Here is a 19,619-nt window from a genome sequence, read left to right as displayed (position 1 = left end):
ATGTTGGACGAGGCCGCAGACCAAAATAATTATTTTCACCTTCAGGTCCAACAAATCATATGTTGCCCGAATCCAAGGGTATATTTTTTTGTTATATCCTTAATCACTTAACATTTTATCAATACACTCTGTATTATCAATTACTTTATTTGAAAAAAATTAGGCTTAGTCAATAAGAATAAAACAATACCTGAAAAAAAACAAAAATTATTATATCACAAAAATTATTTATCACAAAACATATTCTTCCCGTGTCTCTGTCTTTCAAATACATGTACTAGTAGCAACGGCTCTAAACCTCGGATATTTCCGTGTCGACGATGCTGAACGATTACTTGTGACCCAGTGCCCAGTGACGTTGCGGTCTAAGAATTCTTATGTTGGACTGGTTTAACAGTTTACATATTTTTAAATAAATATTTAAGTCCGTCGGATGGGACGTTAAATGGTGCCCCGTTTCAAGGATTACAACCCCCTTGGCACGTAAAAGATCGTCTCTCTCTGGAGTTCGAAAAAGAGTAGGCTCACTGGGGGCCGCCAGAGAAACCAAAAACTTTCAAAAACCGATTTAAACTAATGGTCCGCCGAAACATGGCTGAAAAATTGCCGACTCGGCGTTAAACAATATTCAATCAATCAATCAATATGTTGGACTGGCAGGCCGGTCAACAGTGAAATTGTTTTATTTGTTAGACTGTTTATTTTATTAGTAATAAATATACAGAAAGATATTTATAAGGGTGTAAATAATATATTTTCAGCCCTCTGCGCAAGTTTGCAAGTTGCAAATTATTTCCTTGGTTACTGCGATTCTGGAGGATACCATGGCTGCATTTTCAGAGGTTTCTCCCAGACAGTTTTCATGATGGCCTCCCGTCTTATGGTGGTGCTAATGTCTGTTGAGCGCTTTATTGCACTGAGATATCCGTTCAAGTACAGTAGTTTGATGTCGAAAGAAAGAGTCATAGGTGCCGTTGTTGGATTAGGAATTTACGCAGTATGTAATATTCCATCTTACTTTCTTTGACCCATCAATTACCTAAGAATATGAAAAATGTTTCCTAATTAGATAGCAGAAATGAGCGCTGACAAATACATCCGTAGTTTGACAATTTACTAAAGAATGTAATGTACTGAAATGAACTAAGATGAATGTTTAGCATTACTTCTGAGTAGACGATACAATTTGCCCGTGGAATCTTTTCTTTTACAGATATTCGTATCATGCTTGCCTATAATGGGAGTTAACAGCTATGGCTATCAATCTTGGTGCGATTTTCACTGGAACGACAGATCGGTTGGGGGAAGATTTTTCGTCCTTTATTTTGTTTTTGAAGGTTGGTGAAACGCATTGATCTCCATTTGTTTGTAATTCTGTTACTTCTACAACTCTAATATTAGCCATTTCTTTATTAAGGTTTTTAAATTGGGTAGATCAGATTCTAAATTGTTCAAACCATGGCTCATTTGGGTACGGTAGGACAGGTGCTGTCATATCTTTTTTTTTATTTGACCTCATATGTTATCCAAATTTGATAGTAATGTTTTAACAATAAATTTAAATGATTTATATCAATTTGTTTTTAATACCGGTATCACGATTTATTCAAAACTTATCCAGATTTTAAAAATGCAAAAGTCGGGTCGCGGAGTAGGTCAAAATTTAGTAAGTATTAAAAAAATACACCAAATAATGTCTGTAGTCATATTCTCTGTAAAATGGAGTAAAAACGAAAAACAACATAGAAATTGAATTAAAGAATTGTTACATCGACTCGGATTCCAAGTTGTGGATTATATTTTGCTTTGTTGAAGGACGTCAACTTGAGGAGATACTCGAGATAGGTAGATCTGTATGAAAATATGAAAACGACAAAAACGATGACAATTTAGAAAGTCATGGAGCAGCAAATAACGATGCAATTTCAGGAATAATACTGTATAAACTCTTAAATTGTTTGAGGAATGAAAACAATATGTCATAAGATTGTTCTGTTATCGAATGGAATGAAACTTTAAATATCAAGAAAACAAATATCTGTACATATTATATTGGGCTTATTTTAAATTTCTAGTGAGTAGTATAACGAATATTGACATCGTCCACGAACTTTTCGAACAACCCTCGTACAGCTGAATGAATATATTTTTTAAAATATACAAATAAATTCTTCTCAAAATCCACTGGACCAGAAAAGCTGAAAACCAGATGTAAGATAATTGACCCCAGAGGTAGAACAGGGCAATTTTGGGACTTAAGAGGACAAAAATTAAAAATAAATAGCGATAATAAATGATAATACAGAAGCATCCTCTTGTAGTGTAGATTTTTTGTTCAAATTAAGGCTCCAGTATATAGTCAGAGGGCGATCCAAAATTTCCATAATAAATGGGAGAAAAACATATTCAGAACAGGCCCATTGAATCAGGTGAGCGCTGTGACCCTTGGGCTTCTTATAAACAACGATTGTGTTATAATAACTGATACGACCACATTCGTACATTCATGCCATTACGGATCAAATGTAAGAATTGTGAAGGGTATACCCCAATCCTGATAATCGTAGGGAAAATTATGGCGTATACCTATCGTATGTACGAGTCGTGATCAGCTTCAACATGAAACAAGGAATAAAAATGTGTTGCTTTTTACAGATACAAGCATACGATCGATTAAAAATACAGATCAAATGAAAGTTCCGTCCGGAGAGAAAAAAGGTGTAACAAAAATGCAAATATCATCAAAGACTTATCCGTTAATTTCCTTCTTGTAATTTAATCAATTGTATATTACTGTTAGTGTCAAATGACTTCAGAATCTGATCCTTCAATTAAAGCGAAAACTTCATATAAGGCTATAAGAAAGAATGCTTTCTACATCCTAAAAAATACGTACTTATTTCAGGACTGAGTTATTAAATGGACTTACATACTAGTATATTGTAATGGTACATGTACATGTTAAACAATATAAACATCAAAGGGCAATGTTCCTCTTGTACATAAAGAATCATCTGAGATAATTCTTTGAAAGGATTAATGAGTCAGATTAACGTAATTTGAAAGGAATATACTTGTATGTTTTTTAAGAATAACAATAACTTTAGGTGCTGGTTAGAGAACTGCTCCAAAATATTTTAAGCAGCTTGCTGGCATATTTTGAGAATATTTATATTGTCGCCGTAAAAACATTTTAAACAAAACAATTCCCAAATATCCGAATTCCTTTCCAATGCAAAAAAGAATTTTGAAAATGTGTACATGTTTGTTTTTTTCTTTGATGAAAGGTGTTGTCATACTTACTATAAAATATTTTCTGTAAAATTGTAGCGTCAAGCAAGAATTTATATATTGGGATATTTTGCAAGGTGATGTTCCACTTTGCTGTGTTTTTCATATTTAAATGTTTCTGCCTTCTGCCTTCTTGAATTATTGTTTTCTAACGTTTTTGTAGGATTTACTTGCATGGCAATCATCGTTTTCTGCAACATCTCCGCCATATATGAGCTTCTCCGCATGAACAAAGTACGACCACTCGACACGGGATCAAAAATAGACAAAGATCAAACAAAATTTATAGTGATGATGGTGGCAATCTCTGTCGTTTACATAGTCTTCTCATCACCCCTTTTAGTGAGTACCAAAAACTGATATTTATGTAACAATTATCATTAAATACATCATAAACTTATAAATACAATCAATTTAAACTTAATTTGGAAGTTATTGTTAATTGATTATATGTTGTTTTACCTTCCATTTTAGAACTTTTCGCTTATGTAGAAACGTCACCATATACCTGTGGAAGACTTATTTAAATGCAGTTTGAAATGAAAAACAAGATGTGTTTGTAAAACACTGATGCCCCCGTATGGCAACATAGCAAAAATTAAAAAAAATTTCTTAATTGCAAATTTAATATATTGGTGCCCAAAGTATGGTATTCTCACTGAAAATACAATTGTGAAATATAAAAGTAGACCAAGGTTGAAGATTTTTCATAAGTATGCAAATCTTCAAGGTCAAGGTAATTGGTATCCAATGAAAAGTCTTACCACAAAGAATAACTATTAGAAATACATGTATGAAGAAAGTCCTAGCCCTAAACGTTCAAAAGTTATGGCCAAGATTAAAAAATTTAAAAGTGGGACAAACTCCAAGGTCAAAGTGTCAAAGTTCTTGATATCAAATGAAAGGTCTTTCCACAAGGATTACATATTTTAAGTTTAAGAGCACTAGCCTTAACCCTTTAAAAGTTATCAAGGTTTGCTTTTTTTAAAGTAGGTCAAATTCAAAGGGTCAAAGTTCTTGGTATCCAATGAAGGGTCTTGTCAAGGGAATTACAAACGTGAAATATGAAAGCACTAGGCCTTAACGTACAAATTTTATGGCCAGGGTTCAAGTTTTTTCATAAGTACGGAAATCTCGAAGGTCCAAACGTCTACCGGTGAGTTTATGGTGTTCAATGAAAGGTCTTTCCCAAAGAATGCATATATAAAGAATAAAAGTCCTGGCATCTACTGTTCAAAAGATATCGTCAAAGTAAAAGTTTGAAATTTTTTTGTAAAAGTGAGTCAAACTCCAGGGTCAAGATCAAGACTGCTGACACAGGGTGTACAGAGTGAAGACAAAAACATTCTCAAAGTAAGAACTGACACATCTTCTGGACATAATTTAGTATAAACTGTGTATGATGTGTACAATGGATCCTACTGAACAGTCAAGGAAGGGGCTACTCACCCCATACAATCCCATGGCTGCAAATTCGGTGATACCCATAGAAAGGTCTTGTCACAAGGAATACACATGTGAAATATGAAATTCATGGTTTTACGAAATCAAAAGTTATGGGCAAGGATAAAGGTTTTTGTGGATAAAGAGACAGAGACAGGCAGACTGACGGTCACGACAAAAAACTACATGTATATACCCCCCAAAACTTCGTTTACAAGGGCTTTAAAAAATCGTTTGGTAGTAATACATGATCACTCGCCTCAGGCAGATATAATACGGACCTTAGCCTCACATACTTTTACTCGGAGAATATTTTACGTTATGATATTGCTAGGAATATTTAATGTAGGTCTTAATTTATAATCTTAGAACAAGTTTAACACCTTCCTTCAATAAACTTTGTCCAAAAAAATGAAGATATGTCAAATAAGTCAAGATAAAATTTACACCATTTTTCGCCTGAAAATCACATATTTTGACCAATATTTCAAAATAAACATGACTGACTCCAACTTTTTCATTATTTTAAAGTACTCGATACTTGTGACTGATCAGCGCTTAAGTTGTAAAAAGCTTGATTTAAGAAAAATATTTATTGCCTATTTAGTTTTTTATTGACCCAAAATTATGTTTTTAGTGCAAAAATGTCACACAATAATTTACGCGCATTACTTTTCAAGATTTGTTCAATGATTCATATTATTCAAACAAGTAGTATTTTACGTAAAATAAAATAATATTTATTGCCATTGTATCATCTGATAAAATATGGTAAAGGTTAAAGTAATTAACCAAAGAGTTAAAATTTAAGTGCAAAAAGGTCAACTTAGTAAGTCAGTAAGATGCACACTGACCCTATTTTCTCGTCGATTTTGAGTCCCACTATGTGAGTACTTATCCAAAATATACTTCTAAAAAAAATCCTTGATTTAACAAATTTCACGAGTGACATATCTTCACAAGAAAACTACCGGGTTACTGCTTGGTTAATAAAAGTTATGTATTGGAAGCAATACCATAAACATAACAATTAATTCTTATGTAAATTAATTTTATTTTTTTTTTCTGTCACAGGTACGTCTTTTCTGTAACCAACTTGAAATCAATCTTTCGAAACAAAAAGACTTTGTTGGAATCCGTCTGAATATTGTCAACAACATGATGAATGCCCACCTGTTTCTTTTCATCCAATTTCTCTTTCATCCGAAGGTACTTGAAAAGTGGAGGAGATGTTTCGGCCGAGGTAGAAATGAGGATCCGAGTTCCACGATTCCAACAACCACCACTTCATAATATAAATTAAAACAAAAGACGATTGTAGCTGTTTTTTTCTTCTTCTTCAAATTTTGACTTCAAAATATGAAGTACCTATAGAACAATTTTGTGGGCATTCTCTATCATATCACTCTCAAGTTTGTTTCTGAATAAAGCTTTGTGAATCCTTTCTTAATCTGCTTCAAATAACTATACTTCCTCCCTTATATACTGGACAAAAAAAGTTAGGGATATTGGGCATTTGGTTTGATAAAGTTTTTGAGAGAAACAATTAGTGAAATACCAAAAAAACATTGATTGAGAAAAACATTTTGTTGCTTGAATCCGGTTCATTGAATGCGTCTTCACAATTTGCACGTGCCCATGAGCCGTACGATAAAAATGAGGTACTCACTGGGTAGTTGTGTAATGCAGACAATCGGTCAGCAGACATCACTACGTTATTGGAAAGGTCATCAGCAACTGAACGCGACTTAATTAGAGGTATGCCACCACAAAGACGTCATTTACAGGCAAATGAGCGCAATCAAGCAATCGGAATGCTTTAAGCTGGACAAACCCAGCGAGATGTTGCTTTCCGGTTTGATGTGTCCCAGAGTGTCATATCTAGACTCTGGACACGATTTCAGGGGACTGGTACAGTCAATGAGAGGCAAGGAGTGGACAACCCCGTGCTTCAACGCAACGCCAAGACGGTACATCGTTACGTTGGCTCGGAGACATCGTCTTCTACCAGCCCCAAGACTGGCTCGTCAGTTCAATGTTGCCACAGGCTTGCACATTACACCCCAGACTTTGAGAAACAGACTTCATGCTACTAACCTCAAGAATTACAGGCCAGTAGTGCGCCCCAGACTTCTTCCACGTCATCGACAAGCGTGCTTGGAATTTGCACGTAAACATGTGAATTGGGAAAGACGAGGGTGGGAGCCGGTACTGTTCACAGATGAGTCCCGATTCTGCCTTGACTTTCACGATGGTCGTAAGCGTGTGTGGAGAGAGGCCAGACAGAGATACAGCCAGGCATTGGTGGCTAACACAATCGGTTTGGGGGTGGCTCTGTGATGATTTGGGGTGGGATCTCTCTCGCGGATCGCACTGACATGATAGGCATCAGGGACGACACTGACTGCTCTCCGATACAGAGATGACATTCTGCACCCTGTCGTCAGGTTGTTTGCAGGAGCAACTGGGCCAAATGTCATTCTGATGGACGATAACGCTCGTCCTCATCGTGCTCATTTGGTTCAGGAGTATCTACAGAGGGAAACTTTTGAGCGTATGGAGTGGCCTGCTGTCTCACCGGACCTGAATCCCATCGAGCATGTGTGGGATCAACTTCAGCATCAACTTTCACAACGTCCAATCCAACCACAGACTTTGGATGACCTTGAAAACGCACTGAGAGAGGAATGGAACAATCTCCCACAACAGAACATTGTGAATCTCATATTGAGTATGCAACATGGATACCAGGCTGTTCTGAGAGCAAATGACGGTCACACAGAGTATTGATGGCATTCTGAATAAATTTTGGACATGTTCTGTAAATTTCAATTTGTTTTTTTCCTGTCAGATTTTTTCACGTCATTCAGTGACAAGTTGTTCTGTGCATATTAACTAAAGTTCATGAAATGAAATCGAGATTTCTGATTAAAATTGAATAAAAATAATGTAAGCGTTTGTTTTTCATAGATTCTGCCAAGTGCGTACAAAGGTTTAATTTTAATTAATGAAATGGTCAATGATCCCTAATTTATTTTGTCCAGTATACTTTTATATATGTATTTGTACCAGACAATAAATTTATTGGGCTGGTCAAGATTTAACAATGAATTGGATCTTACAAGTTAAACCACTCAAATTGACGGATGATTTTTTTGTAAATCCTTTTCTTTATTACATACAAGATTATAAATTAAGCCAGAAACCAGTTCTTAAAAAGATAACCAACGTCGCCTAGGTAAGTGACATTTATGCCACTTTTCTCGAAAATGTTGCGTCCTCTGTTGATCCAGACCACTTGGCGACTATGTTAAGCATAGAGAAATATGCGTCGACAACAGGTTACACATTAAATACTATGGCATTGCTTGTTATTCACGAATTCTTCCTCATTACCTGAAATGCGCAGTGTCCTACCTTGGGACGCGGCGATAGCCCCAAACACTCCTAGGAAGATGGCTTTTGCTTGAAAGTTAATTTTATCCCGGTCTGAGGGTCAGTAGGTAATTTTATGTAACTTCCTACGGCATGCGATTGAGGTAGGTCTCCTCTAGAAAATCTCTGCACAATTTGAAACAATTTATTGTGCAACTCTTATTTTACTTTATGATATAATGTTTTTTTTTCGGGTTTCCTAGAGCAGAACACATCCAAGTAAGCGCACACTTTCTAATGTCACTCAGCAGTTCTTTCCAGCAAATACATCTTCAAAATCCCAATCAATGGATCAACTCTAATAAACAGACTTTAAAACTAAAATTTAGGAAATGACAGTTGCAAGAAACGGTTCGTGAGGAGATGGAAGACAGTACAAAAGGTGGATCAGAAAGTTAAAAATAATTCTTTGTAGGATGCAGTTTATTTATGAAATGGTTATTGGAAAAAAGATTAAAACATCAACAACACCAAGTGCGTCAGAAAATGTGGGTTTTGTGTACAATACATAAAGTGATAATTATCTTGTCAGTTATGATGTTAGTGATGATGATAATGTGCCACTGGCTGTGTTACATTTTTCTTGAGATTAACTTTATTGTGACTTCAATGAATTGGTGGAACATAATGAAAATGTCTGATGATGCATGTAAATTCACTGATTGGGAAAGACTTTTGCTTTTTGCCTCGACTCATATACCTTTCTTTAAAGGTTGCTAAGTAAGCTAATTTGATTTAACACCAACAGAAGTACATATTTACGTTTTTAGATATTTCATTTGTTACTTGATGCCATTATCTGGTCACTTTAAATAAGGTCAAAGAGTTTTCGAGATATCGTGTGGAAACGAAAGCGTAACAAATAGACAGAAAGACGGACAGCTAGACGGACGGACAGACCCATTTAATAGCCCCCACTTTTCAAGCGGGGGACAACTAACTAAGTACATATTTATGATGGGCAAGAGTGCCTCTTCCAAAATTGTCAATTTTATGGCCCCAGGATCAGGGGTTCTAGTGCTAGGGAGGAGCTATATAGATTATATAGTGAAAGTGCATTATTTCTTTGAAAATCTTCTCCCTGCTCCTGGGTAGTAAATAAACTAACTAAATAGTTATGATGAGCAAGAGTGCCTCTTCCAAAATTGTCAATTTTATGACCCAAGGGTCAGAGATTCTGGTGTTAGGGCGGGGCTCTATTGATTATATAGTGAAAATGCATTTATTCTTTGAAAATCTTCTTCTCTGCTTCTGGGTATGAAATAAACTAACTAATCACATAGTCATGATGAGCAGGAGTGCCTCTTCCAAAATTGTGAATTTTATGGCCCTAGGGTCAGGGGTTCTAGTGCTAGGGAGGGGCTATATATATTGTGAAATAGTGAAAATGCTTTATTTCTTTGAAAATCTACTTCTCTGATCCTGGGTATTAAATTAACCAACTAAGTACATAGTTATGATGAGCAAGAGTGCCTCTTCCAAAATTGTGAATTTTATGACCCAAGGGTCAGAGGTTCTAGTGCTAGAGAGGGGCTCTATTGATTATATAGTGAAAATGCATTATTCTTTGAAAATCTTCTTCACTGCTTCTGGGTATGAAATAAACTAACTAAGCACATAGTTATGATGAGCAAGATGGCCTCTTTTAAAATTTTGAATTTTATGGCGCCAGGGTCAGGGGATGGGTGTTAGGACGGGGCTCAATTGATTATATAGTGAAAATATATTAATTCTTGGAAAGTCTTTTCCTTTGCTCTTGGGTTTTATGCCAATGATCCAAATATATATATATTTATGATGAAGAAAGGTGCATCTAGCAAAATGGTTATTTTTTTATGCCCCCCCCCCCTTGGGTCTGGGGGGGGGATGTTACAGTCTGAAAATAAATTAATGCTTTGAAATCCGCTCTTTGGTATTAATCAACCATGAATTTGCAAAATTTTGAAATATGTGTCCCCAAGGACTCAGTGGTTCCTTTGGGTGAGGTGCAAAACTGGTTATAAAGTGGAAGTGCATTTTCTCTTTGTAACTATGATCTACCTCTGGGTATTAAGTAAATGGAGTAAGCAATCTAAGTTGATAGTTATGATAAGCAATGGTGCCTCTTACAAAATTGTGAATTTCATGGCCTCTGGTTTAAAACACGAACCAAATTCAATTGTTTGAAAGTCTGATTCTCAGGTGACCTATTAGGCCCGTGGGTCTCTTGTTTAAAATAAAGCAAAGAAGATCATCGAAACTGTAACTTTTGCGAGTCGGCTGAACTGTCAAGAGAAGGATTGGCAAAATCCATAACGCTCTGAAACCGACTTTTTCACTACATGCAAATTGAAAGCTGCATCATGCTTCAAACACTTCGGAGTTGAAACCCCATATGTTACTTAACCGAAACCCGGGGGCGGGTGGCATATGTGCCCCATTTACACGATGCACATGCCAATATCTCTTGTTCTAACAATTTGTACATGGAGTCTGGATCTTCCAGTTTTCTTCTGTTATTTAATCAAAACATATAGAGATTCAGAATCTAAAATAAATTGAGGTCTAACGATAGAGTTCAGACACAAAATAAAGGAATTATTTATTCAAAACTAAAGTGAAATTTAATACTCTTTCTAAATTGAAAAGAAATAAAGACGATGTTACTTCAATTCTTCTTTGTCAAAAATAACTCTCAATTTGTGTGGGTTTCGACTTGATTTCTTTTCAATTTCAATAAAAGTGATAATTTGAGTTATGTATCTATTTTACTAAATATATTTAATATGAGTAATATGTGTTAACCTGACTTTTAGATTAAAAAAATATACACGGTGTATAGAAAGACAGTAAAAATATGCAAGTAAAGGTAAATATTTAGGAACAAAAGAAAGTACACATAAACCAAGTTGGACGTTCAACTTTTTAAGATCGCAATTGTAGATCGGACAGAAAACGACATTACCGTTAACATTCCGATCGACATGTTTAGGGATTCACTGATAAAGAAAAATAGGTACATTAAGATATTTCACTTTTTTTGTCTGGAGAAAAAAAAATTCTGTACTCTTCCTGAATTCAATCAAATATTCAATTTTTATATCCATAGTGTATATGTTATGTGGATTTACTAATATTAAAGACATTGTCAAATTATGATACTGTAGAGAAACATTTTGAATATGACTGTATGAATTGAATGAAGAAAGCATTTTTGAGAACCCGTTTTAACTATCAAACGCTGTTAAGTGTGCAGGTCCTTAAAAATGTTGTATCATGCATATTTGATAATGGCTTATTTCTACATATCAAAGGTAATGTTCTGACCTACTTAGAAAGTATAAAAGAAATAAAGTCAAACCCGTGTTGATATTCTTATCTACTTGTCTCTCTTCTTTTTCGTGGACCTAGGATAATGTCGCCAAAGAACATTCTTATTCTTTGTTGTCTAGGTAAAAGTTTTTCAAGTACTTTATTTCTAGTCACATTGCAATTTTGTAGTAGATACCTAAATAATTAATACGTTTCCTATCAATGTTGACCCCATCCTTCTAGAAAAAAAGATATAAAGAATCATACATTTTCAATTCATATATAAAGGGAATTAAAAATATCCAAATGTGACAACTTCATTTGTTTAACATCCCTATAAAACTTTTGCACTCGTAACGAGGAGACACTGATTGCAAGTGCAGGGCTGCAAATTTAGACCTGTACTTGGTACTTAGGGCCTTTAATTATTTGATAAATGCGATCTCAATCGATGAACCAGTCTCCACGTCCCGCAGTGGGATTCGAACCAGCAACCTAAGGATGAACTTAATTCCTTGACGCTGACGCTCTGACCACTGCGCAATTTTTACGAGGGCGACCACTTGAGATCATTGAGACAGATTGCTTCGGAGCAAACTTGAAAAACATGGATATATATGTTTTTTGTTTGAGTATAACATAATTTTTTACTCTCAATTCTTGGTAAGAGTATGAATTAGGAGTATATGGAGTATAATTTGGAGTAGTAATTTGAATTTTAGTTATAATACCTTCGAGGACAGGTGGTTATAGATACATGTAGATGTTTAATATTATGTATTTTCTTTCTTCTAAAACCTTTGGAAACGGGATTTCAATATAACATGGCACACATATAACACATGGATTTACATCTTTTTCAGGTGTTGCCATGGTTACTAAAAATAGATGAAATTATTTCAAAATGCTACTCCTCCTACAGTTTTGGTCTGATTTCAATATAACATGGCACACAAGTAGACTCAAAATTATTTGTGTATATTTGTAACGCTTTTACAATTCTGTCATTTAACAGTTTCTACAATATTTTCAACACACAAGTACATATTTTTAAAATTTTAATTCCGGAACGTTAAATGCTGAAATTCTTTCAAAATGTCAACAGTTTTGATGACAATATAACTTGGCACACAAGTAGACTACACTAAGATACATAATTCTGTGCATCGGTTTTTGATTTCAAAGAACGGTGTTTCCGAGGTTACTAAAAATAGAATTTTTGTGAAATTCTTTCAAATTGCTACTTCTCCTACGAATTTGGTAAAAACTTGGCACACAAGAAGATTACACGTCTCATAATTCTGTGTATCGGTTTTTGATTTCGATGAACGGTGTTGCTGTTGTTACTAAAAATAGAAATTTCTGTGAAAATCTTTCAAAATGCTACTCCTCCTACAGATTTGGTCTGATTTCAATATAACTTCCTACACAAGTAGAGTACACTAAGGTACATAATTCTGTGTATCGATACATGTGTATATCGTTTTTGAAATTCTTTCAATCACAGGGATTTCAATATAACTTGGCACACAGGCGTGTAATAATTATTTTGATTGAAAAAATCATATTTTTCAAAATGCGTAATATAAAACTTGCCACACAAGTGGACTACACTAAGATACATAATTCTGTTTATCCATTTTTGAGTTCGATTCCTCATTATTGCCTTGGTTACTAAAATAGAAATTCCTGTTAGATGCTCTCAAAATGCGTACTACAAAACAGTTTTAGCCTGATTATAATATAATGTGGCATGCAAGTAGACTGCACTGCCACGGATCTGTTCTCTTTATTGAAATGATTAACTTCCATTTTAAAGTACCTTTTTTGCTATAAATTTCCCCCTTGGAGACTCTTTGTTTGAGTATAACATAATTTTTTACACATTTTTGGTAGACTAAAAATAATCCAAAATTTTAGTAATCATATAGGACAGTTGGTATGGACAGAAAGCGAAAGTTATTTACCTCGGCGTTTTATTTTCATTCGAATACGGAATTATTCTAAAAGACTACATTTATATACCATTGCGGTTTAAATTAGCAGTTGTTTTCAATAGTGGAAAAACCCCCCCCCCCCCCCCCCCCCCCCCGAAGCTCTTGGTTTTCGTGTAACCGAATGTGTTTTCACTTTAATTCTGTCAAATCATACATTGACCAACTGTCCTATCCAGCGAGTTTGTAGATTATTTTTATGACATTGTTGATAATGTGTATTTTGAAGAGGCTCCAAGGGGTTTTTGTGTATTTTAATTTGAAACTGGGCACAAAAATAAAGGTATTGTCCCAAAGTATGGTATTATTATTCTCATACTTTGAAATTTTAGAATAATCATTATATTTTATGTTAACCTATCGGGGAAGTGTAATTCTTTGACAAGAATTTTTTTCTTTTGCGGTGTATAAGAATTGACTTGTATTTAAAGTGATTCATCACACCTATACTAAGTGCACATTGTCATGTAAAATATGGCAAAATATATTTGGTTCTAAAATGGCGAGCGAAGCGAAAAGATTTTTGAGATTTAATTACACGTAAATAAAAAAAAGTATGTTTCACATTAAATATCATAAGTCAAGGTCAGATTATTTATTTTGTTTGTAATGGAGGACAGATTATTTATTTTCAAAGTTTTCAGGGACAGATTATTTATTTCCAAAATCTGCCAGCCCCCCCCCCCCCCCCTCAGAATCAAATGGTCGCCCCCTTATAGATACATGTAGATGTTTAATATTATGTTTTATTTGGAAACGGGATAATTACGGTATATAGCCATTTTTTTAAATAAATAATTATTTTTCAACAGTTTACATATTTTTAAAATTTTAATTCCGGGACGTTAAATGCTGTCCCGTGTCAAGGATGACAACCCCATGACACGTAAAAGATCGTCTCTCTGGGATGTTGCTAAAACGCGGAACGGAACGGAAAACGGAATACATGTGTATATCGTTTTTGATTAAATCACTTGAAACACGCAAATTTTATCATAAAAAATATATATTATATACACATTCAATCCCTTTTTAATAAAACAAGTTGATTTAATCATGTTCAGCCTCTTATTCATGAAAATTGCTGACATTGCAGTGACATGAATAGAATTTGGAAGTGTGGTGGTGGTGGGGATTACACTTATCTGAAAAGAATTTGACAATCGAAAAAAAAGACAAATGTACGTATGATTGGTAGGGGGAATCAGGTCCTACTCCAATGCCTTTCATTAATTGTTTTGTAGACCTACTTTCTACATTATAATTACATTAACAACAAGATGTGTTTGTGAAACACTATGCGCCCGGCGGCAACAGTTAAAAACATATTTTTAGCTTATAGGTCACAGTCAAGGTCACAAGGTCATTAATCTTGTTGTCATTTGAAAGAACTTGATTAGTGAAGTATGCATACCAAATATGAAGTCTATCTCTCATGGTTCAAAAGTAATGGTGAAGGTTCAAAAAAACTATTTTTAGCATATACGACACAGTCAAGGTCACAAGGTCATTGACCTTTGTGTCATGTAAAAGGGCTTAATAAGTGGAGTATGCATGTCAAAAATTAAGTCTTTATCTTTCTTCGTTCAAAAATTATGGCGAAGGTAAAAGTTTGCAGACAAAAAAGCTGTATTTAGCCTATAGGTCGCAGTCAAGGTCACAAGGTCATTGATCATAGTGTCATTTGAAAGAGCTTTATCAGTGGTGTTTGCATACTAAATATAAAGTCTCTATCTTTTATGTTTCAAAAGTTATGGCGAAGGTTAAAGTTTGCAGAAAAAATATTTTTGGCATATACATGTAGGTCACAGTCAGGGTCACAAGGTCCTTGACCTTGGTGTCATTTGAAAGAGCTTAATTAGTGGAGTAAGCATACCAAATATGAAGTCTCTTTCATTCATGGTTCAAAAGTTATGGCAAAGGTTAAAGTTTGCAGACAAACAGAACAAAAATAATATATGCCTCGGATCTTTCGATGCGGGCGCATTAAAAGGTTATGTATGGAAAAAAAGGTGTAGGGCCAAATATTTGATACATGTACAGTCTCGGGTCAAAAGTATTCGTAAAAAATGGCCTACTTTTTCACTGCCGCGGTTCGCTTCCCATTTCAGCGTCGTTCTTGACGCACAAATTAGATTTATCCCTCTTACTACGTACAAATATACACAAGAACATGACAGATCACGTGGCTTTGTTATGACGTATTTTGTCGTCTGCAAATGTTTTGTTTCCGCTTTAAAAACAAATGGGTAGGAAAGGATTTGAACTGTGTGCGTCCGAGAAAGAAAGTATTCTATCGTTGTTTAAAGCTAATATAAAGTTAAAGGAAATATCAGAGATAACAGAAAGACCTATATCTACAATATGCAAATTTTTTAAAGCGACAACAAAGACGTCGAAATACAGAAAACAAGGATCGAAGTGGCAGACCGCGTAAGTGTAGTGTCCAAGGGGAAAGGCAACTTATTCGACTTGTGAAAAAAATCTTCGAAGGACTTTGACAGAATTAATGAATGTTACCAATGAAAATGGAGCTAGTAGACTGTCAGAAAGTACCGTGAAAAGAATTTTGAGAAAAGGGGGATACCGGAGGAGGCTTGTAAAGAAAAAACTTCGGATTCGTGAAGTGAACAAGAAACCAGAAGTCTCTGTCGAGACTGTAGCTCTACTGGTTTATACTTAAAACAAGGAAGAAAAAAGTAGCAGTTGGAATTTGAAACTTTAAAACAGCAATAAATAGAAAATTGATCCTTGTCAGTCATCAAAATTAAAACTGATGCACAGAATTATGTATCTTAGTGTAGTCTACTTGTGTGCAAAGTTATATTGAAATCGGACCAAAACTGTAGGAGGAGTAGCATTTTGAAAGAATTTCACAGAAATTTCTATTTTAAGTAACCATGGCAACACCGTTCATCGAAATCAAAAACCGATGCACAGAATTATGTATCCTAGTGTAGTCTACTTGTGTGCCAAGTTATATTGAAATCAGACCAAAACTGTAGAAGGAGTAGCATTTTGAAAGCATTTCACAGAAATTTCTATTTTTAGTAACCACGGCAACACCGTTCATCAAAATCAGAAACCAATGCACAGAATTATGTATCTTATTGCAGTCTACTTGTGTGCCAAGTTATATTGAAATCGTACCAAAACTGTAGGTGGAGTAGCATTTTGAAAGCATTTCACAGAAATTTCTATTTTCAATAACCACGGCAACACCGTTCATCGAAATCAAAAACTGATGCACAGATTTATGTATCTTATTGCAGTCTACTTGCCAAATTATATTGAAATCAGATGCAGATTGTAGGAGTAGCATCTTGAAAGCAATTCACAGAAATTTCTATTTTTAGTAACCACGGCAACACCGTTCATCGAAATCAAAAACCGATGCACAGAATTATGTATCTTAGTGTAGTCTACTTGTGTGCCAAGTTATACTGAAATTAGACCAAAACTGTAGGAGGAGTAGTGTTTTGAAAGAATTTCACAGAAATTTCTATTTTTAGTAACCACGGCAACACCGTTCATCGAAATCAAAAACCGATACACAGAATTATGTATATTAGTGTAGTCTACCTGTATGCCAAGTTATACTGAAATCAGACCAAAACTGTAGGAGGAGTAGCGTTTTGAAAAATTGTTTACAGACAGACAGACAGACGGACGGACGGACGCCGGACGCATTACTATCGCATAAGCTCTTCTGGTCTCTGACCAGTAGAGCTAAAAACGATTAATTGGTGTAAACAATACAGACACGAAACTGTCGATGGATTTTGGAATAAAATAATATTCAGTGATGAGTGTAAGGTGATGATTGATGGAGAACAACGCGTGTATGTGTGGCGGAAGGACGGCGAAGAATGGGACGCCCGTTGTGTTGCACCCCCTCCTGGACGGCGCCTTGATTTGATGGTGTGGGGATGTATAACAGCTTATGGTGTAGGTACTTTAAATGTTGTTGACGGTAAAATTAATGCCGAAAAATATATTGAAATCATCGATAGCAATTTATGGCCGGTTGTAGCCAGGCATTTCCCTAACAATCGGTATATATTTCAAGACGACAATGCATCTGTGCATAGAGCAAGAGTAGTGAAAGATTTCGTGACTAGAGAGGGAATAACAACACTTGAATGGCCAGCCCAAAGTCCTGACTTAAATATTATCGAAAATTGCTGGAAAAAAATGAAACACGAACTTAATATAAATGTTCATAACCTGAGGACCAACGATGACCCTTGCAGTAGCCGTTCGACAGGCCTGGGAAAACATCCCGCTTCAATTCATTCAAAGGCTATACCAGTCGATTCCAAGAAGAATTAAAGCAGTGATCAAGTCAAAAGGCTGTCTTACGAAATATTAAGGTTGGTGCAGATTCAGTTAGGTTAAAAATTTGATGAAACTAAGGTGACCTAGTTTTGTTTACATCGCCGCCATTTTGTTTTTTTACGAATACTTATGACCCATAACTGTATCTAGATTTATCCCATTGATATAGCTCATGTGATATCGTTTTGTATCCCACTGCAGTTGTGATGTCACAATGGGTTTTGCGTTAGCCTAATGAAGTAAAACAAGCTAATTCAGAGAATTTGTGTCCCCCGCTTAGGGAAAAAGTAAACCATAAGCAGTTCGGGAGGGGGGGGGGGGGAGTCGGATCCCCCTGACTGAATTTGTAGAATTATTAAATGTATCATGTATACTAAAGTAAATAAAATATGCCAATATGGATATAAAGATTTGATTGCTTATTCTTTGTTATGTGTATAGAAGATTTTTATATGGAATATTTATCACACTGTAATGATGATTTTATGAGTTTGTACAAGCCAGACCTTATATTTTTTTTTTCTTTTCACATGCTGAATACTATTATTTAGTAAAAAAAAAAGTATTTCGGAAAAAAAAAAGAAAATGGATCGCCCGGGATTCGATTCCGGGACCTCTCACATGTGAAGCGAGAGACATACCACTATACCTCGGAACCGCTTTAAACTGGCAAAAATCATATGCAAATATGAAGTCACATACATGTATATATTCACGTTCGATATTGTCAAAATTTTACACAGTGCATGGTGTCTAATTTAACCTTTACTAAACAGTTCTAATAGATGTAATAAGAATATAAAGTCTTCCGAGAACCTGATTGATATGTAATAACTCTCCTCATGCCCCTGTGCTAAAAATAGCGACATGAAATACACTGTACAATAAATATAAAACAAACGGGGCGGGACACTTTGAGAGGGGTGAGAAAGGTCCTAGGGAGTTTTGGTATAAAATTACATTGCAAAATCTCAAAATCTTCTTGAAATATTGCCCGGAAAGGATAGTGTTAGACACAGACAGAATGTATAAATTTACGACCTTGAACTTTTTGACCTCAAAATCAATAGGGGTCTTCCTTAGGCCACAGGGAGTTGTTATGTAAAATTTCATTGCAGAAGTCAAAGGGTTCTCGAGATATCCCGCGGAAACGAAAGTGTTATAACAGGCAGAATTTGCGAATTTATGACCTTTGACCTTTTGACCTCAAAACCAATAGGGTTCTTCTTTAGTCCATAGGGAGTTGCTATGCAAAATTTCATTGCGAAAGCTCAAAGGATTCTCAAGATATTGCATGGAAAAGAAAGCGTTACAGACAGACAGAAAGACGGACGGACAGACCCAAATTAATATATATCCCCCACTTTTCAAGCGGGGGACAATAAAGTGGAGTCCTTTATATACAAAAACTGTGTAAAACATTGATTGTGAAATATTAAAAATGGGATAAAAAGAATCTCCCATGATCATATCCAACTACAAATCACGGGAGATCCTGTCGTACATGTAAGTTTACATCGTTACGTTTTAATTATTTCAGATCTGTTTAAGATGATACCCGTCGAAGGAACTGCACAGTGTCTACGTAAGTGAAATTTGGGGGGGGGGGAAGAATTAAAACCTATCATCAGGTTTACATAAAATGAAAAATGTACTTTTTTAATTAATATTTTCCCTTGTAGATACGAAAGCACTTTTCAGACTTTGGAGTTTCAACCATAAAACGATAGGTGTGTATACATGTACTTTTAAATTCATTATAAATTGAACAAAAAAAATTATTTGAAAATTTGAATATAAAAGCCTTAGTTATCTTTTTGTGAAAAT

General features: G+C 35.1%; 1 protein-coding gene across 1 annotated transcript; it reads left to right on the top strand.

The window, feature by feature from the left end:
* Nucleotides 1-645: 645 nt before the first annotated feature.
* Nucleotides 646-6,027, top strand: LOC134282320 (prostaglandin E2 receptor EP4 subtype-like). Its single transcript, XM_062764724.1, has 5 exons — nucleotides 646-664; nucleotides 762-997; nucleotides 1,214-1,337; nucleotides 3,455-3,633; nucleotides 5,809-6,027. The coding sequence occupies exons 1-5, from the start codon at nucleotides 646-648 to the stop codon at nucleotides 6,025-6,027; spliced, it is 777 nt and encodes a 258-aa protein (XP_062620708.1).
* Nucleotides 6,028-19,619: the final 13,592 nt, after the last annotated feature.

Source organism: Saccostrea cucullata, unplaced genomic scaffold, assembly GCF_032062105.1.
Source record: "Saccostrea cucullata isolate Sc308-1 unplaced genomic scaffold, CSIRO_AGI_Scuc_v1 ctg1739, whole genome shotgun sequence".
NCBI classification, from domain to species: Eukaryota; Metazoa; Mollusca; class Bivalvia; order Ostreida; family Ostreidae; genus Saccostrea; species Saccostrea cuccullata.
The sequence above is the reverse complement of the archived record's forward strand: the minus strand, read 5'-3'. Positions and strand labels throughout refer to the sequence as shown.

What these genes read in the sequence shown, in the direction of transcription:
- LOC134282320 (XM_062764724.1), top strand. An exon ending in TTGGATTAGGAATTTACGCA is followed by an intron (nt 998 to 1,213) that starts GTATGTAATATT and finishes TTTCTTTTACAG; the next exon opens with ATATTCGTATCATGCTTGCC. An exon ending in TCTTCTCATCACCCCTTTTA is followed by an intron (nt 3,634 to 5,808) that starts GTGAGTACCAAA and finishes TTTCTGTCACAG; the next exon opens with GTACGTCTTTTCTGTAACCA.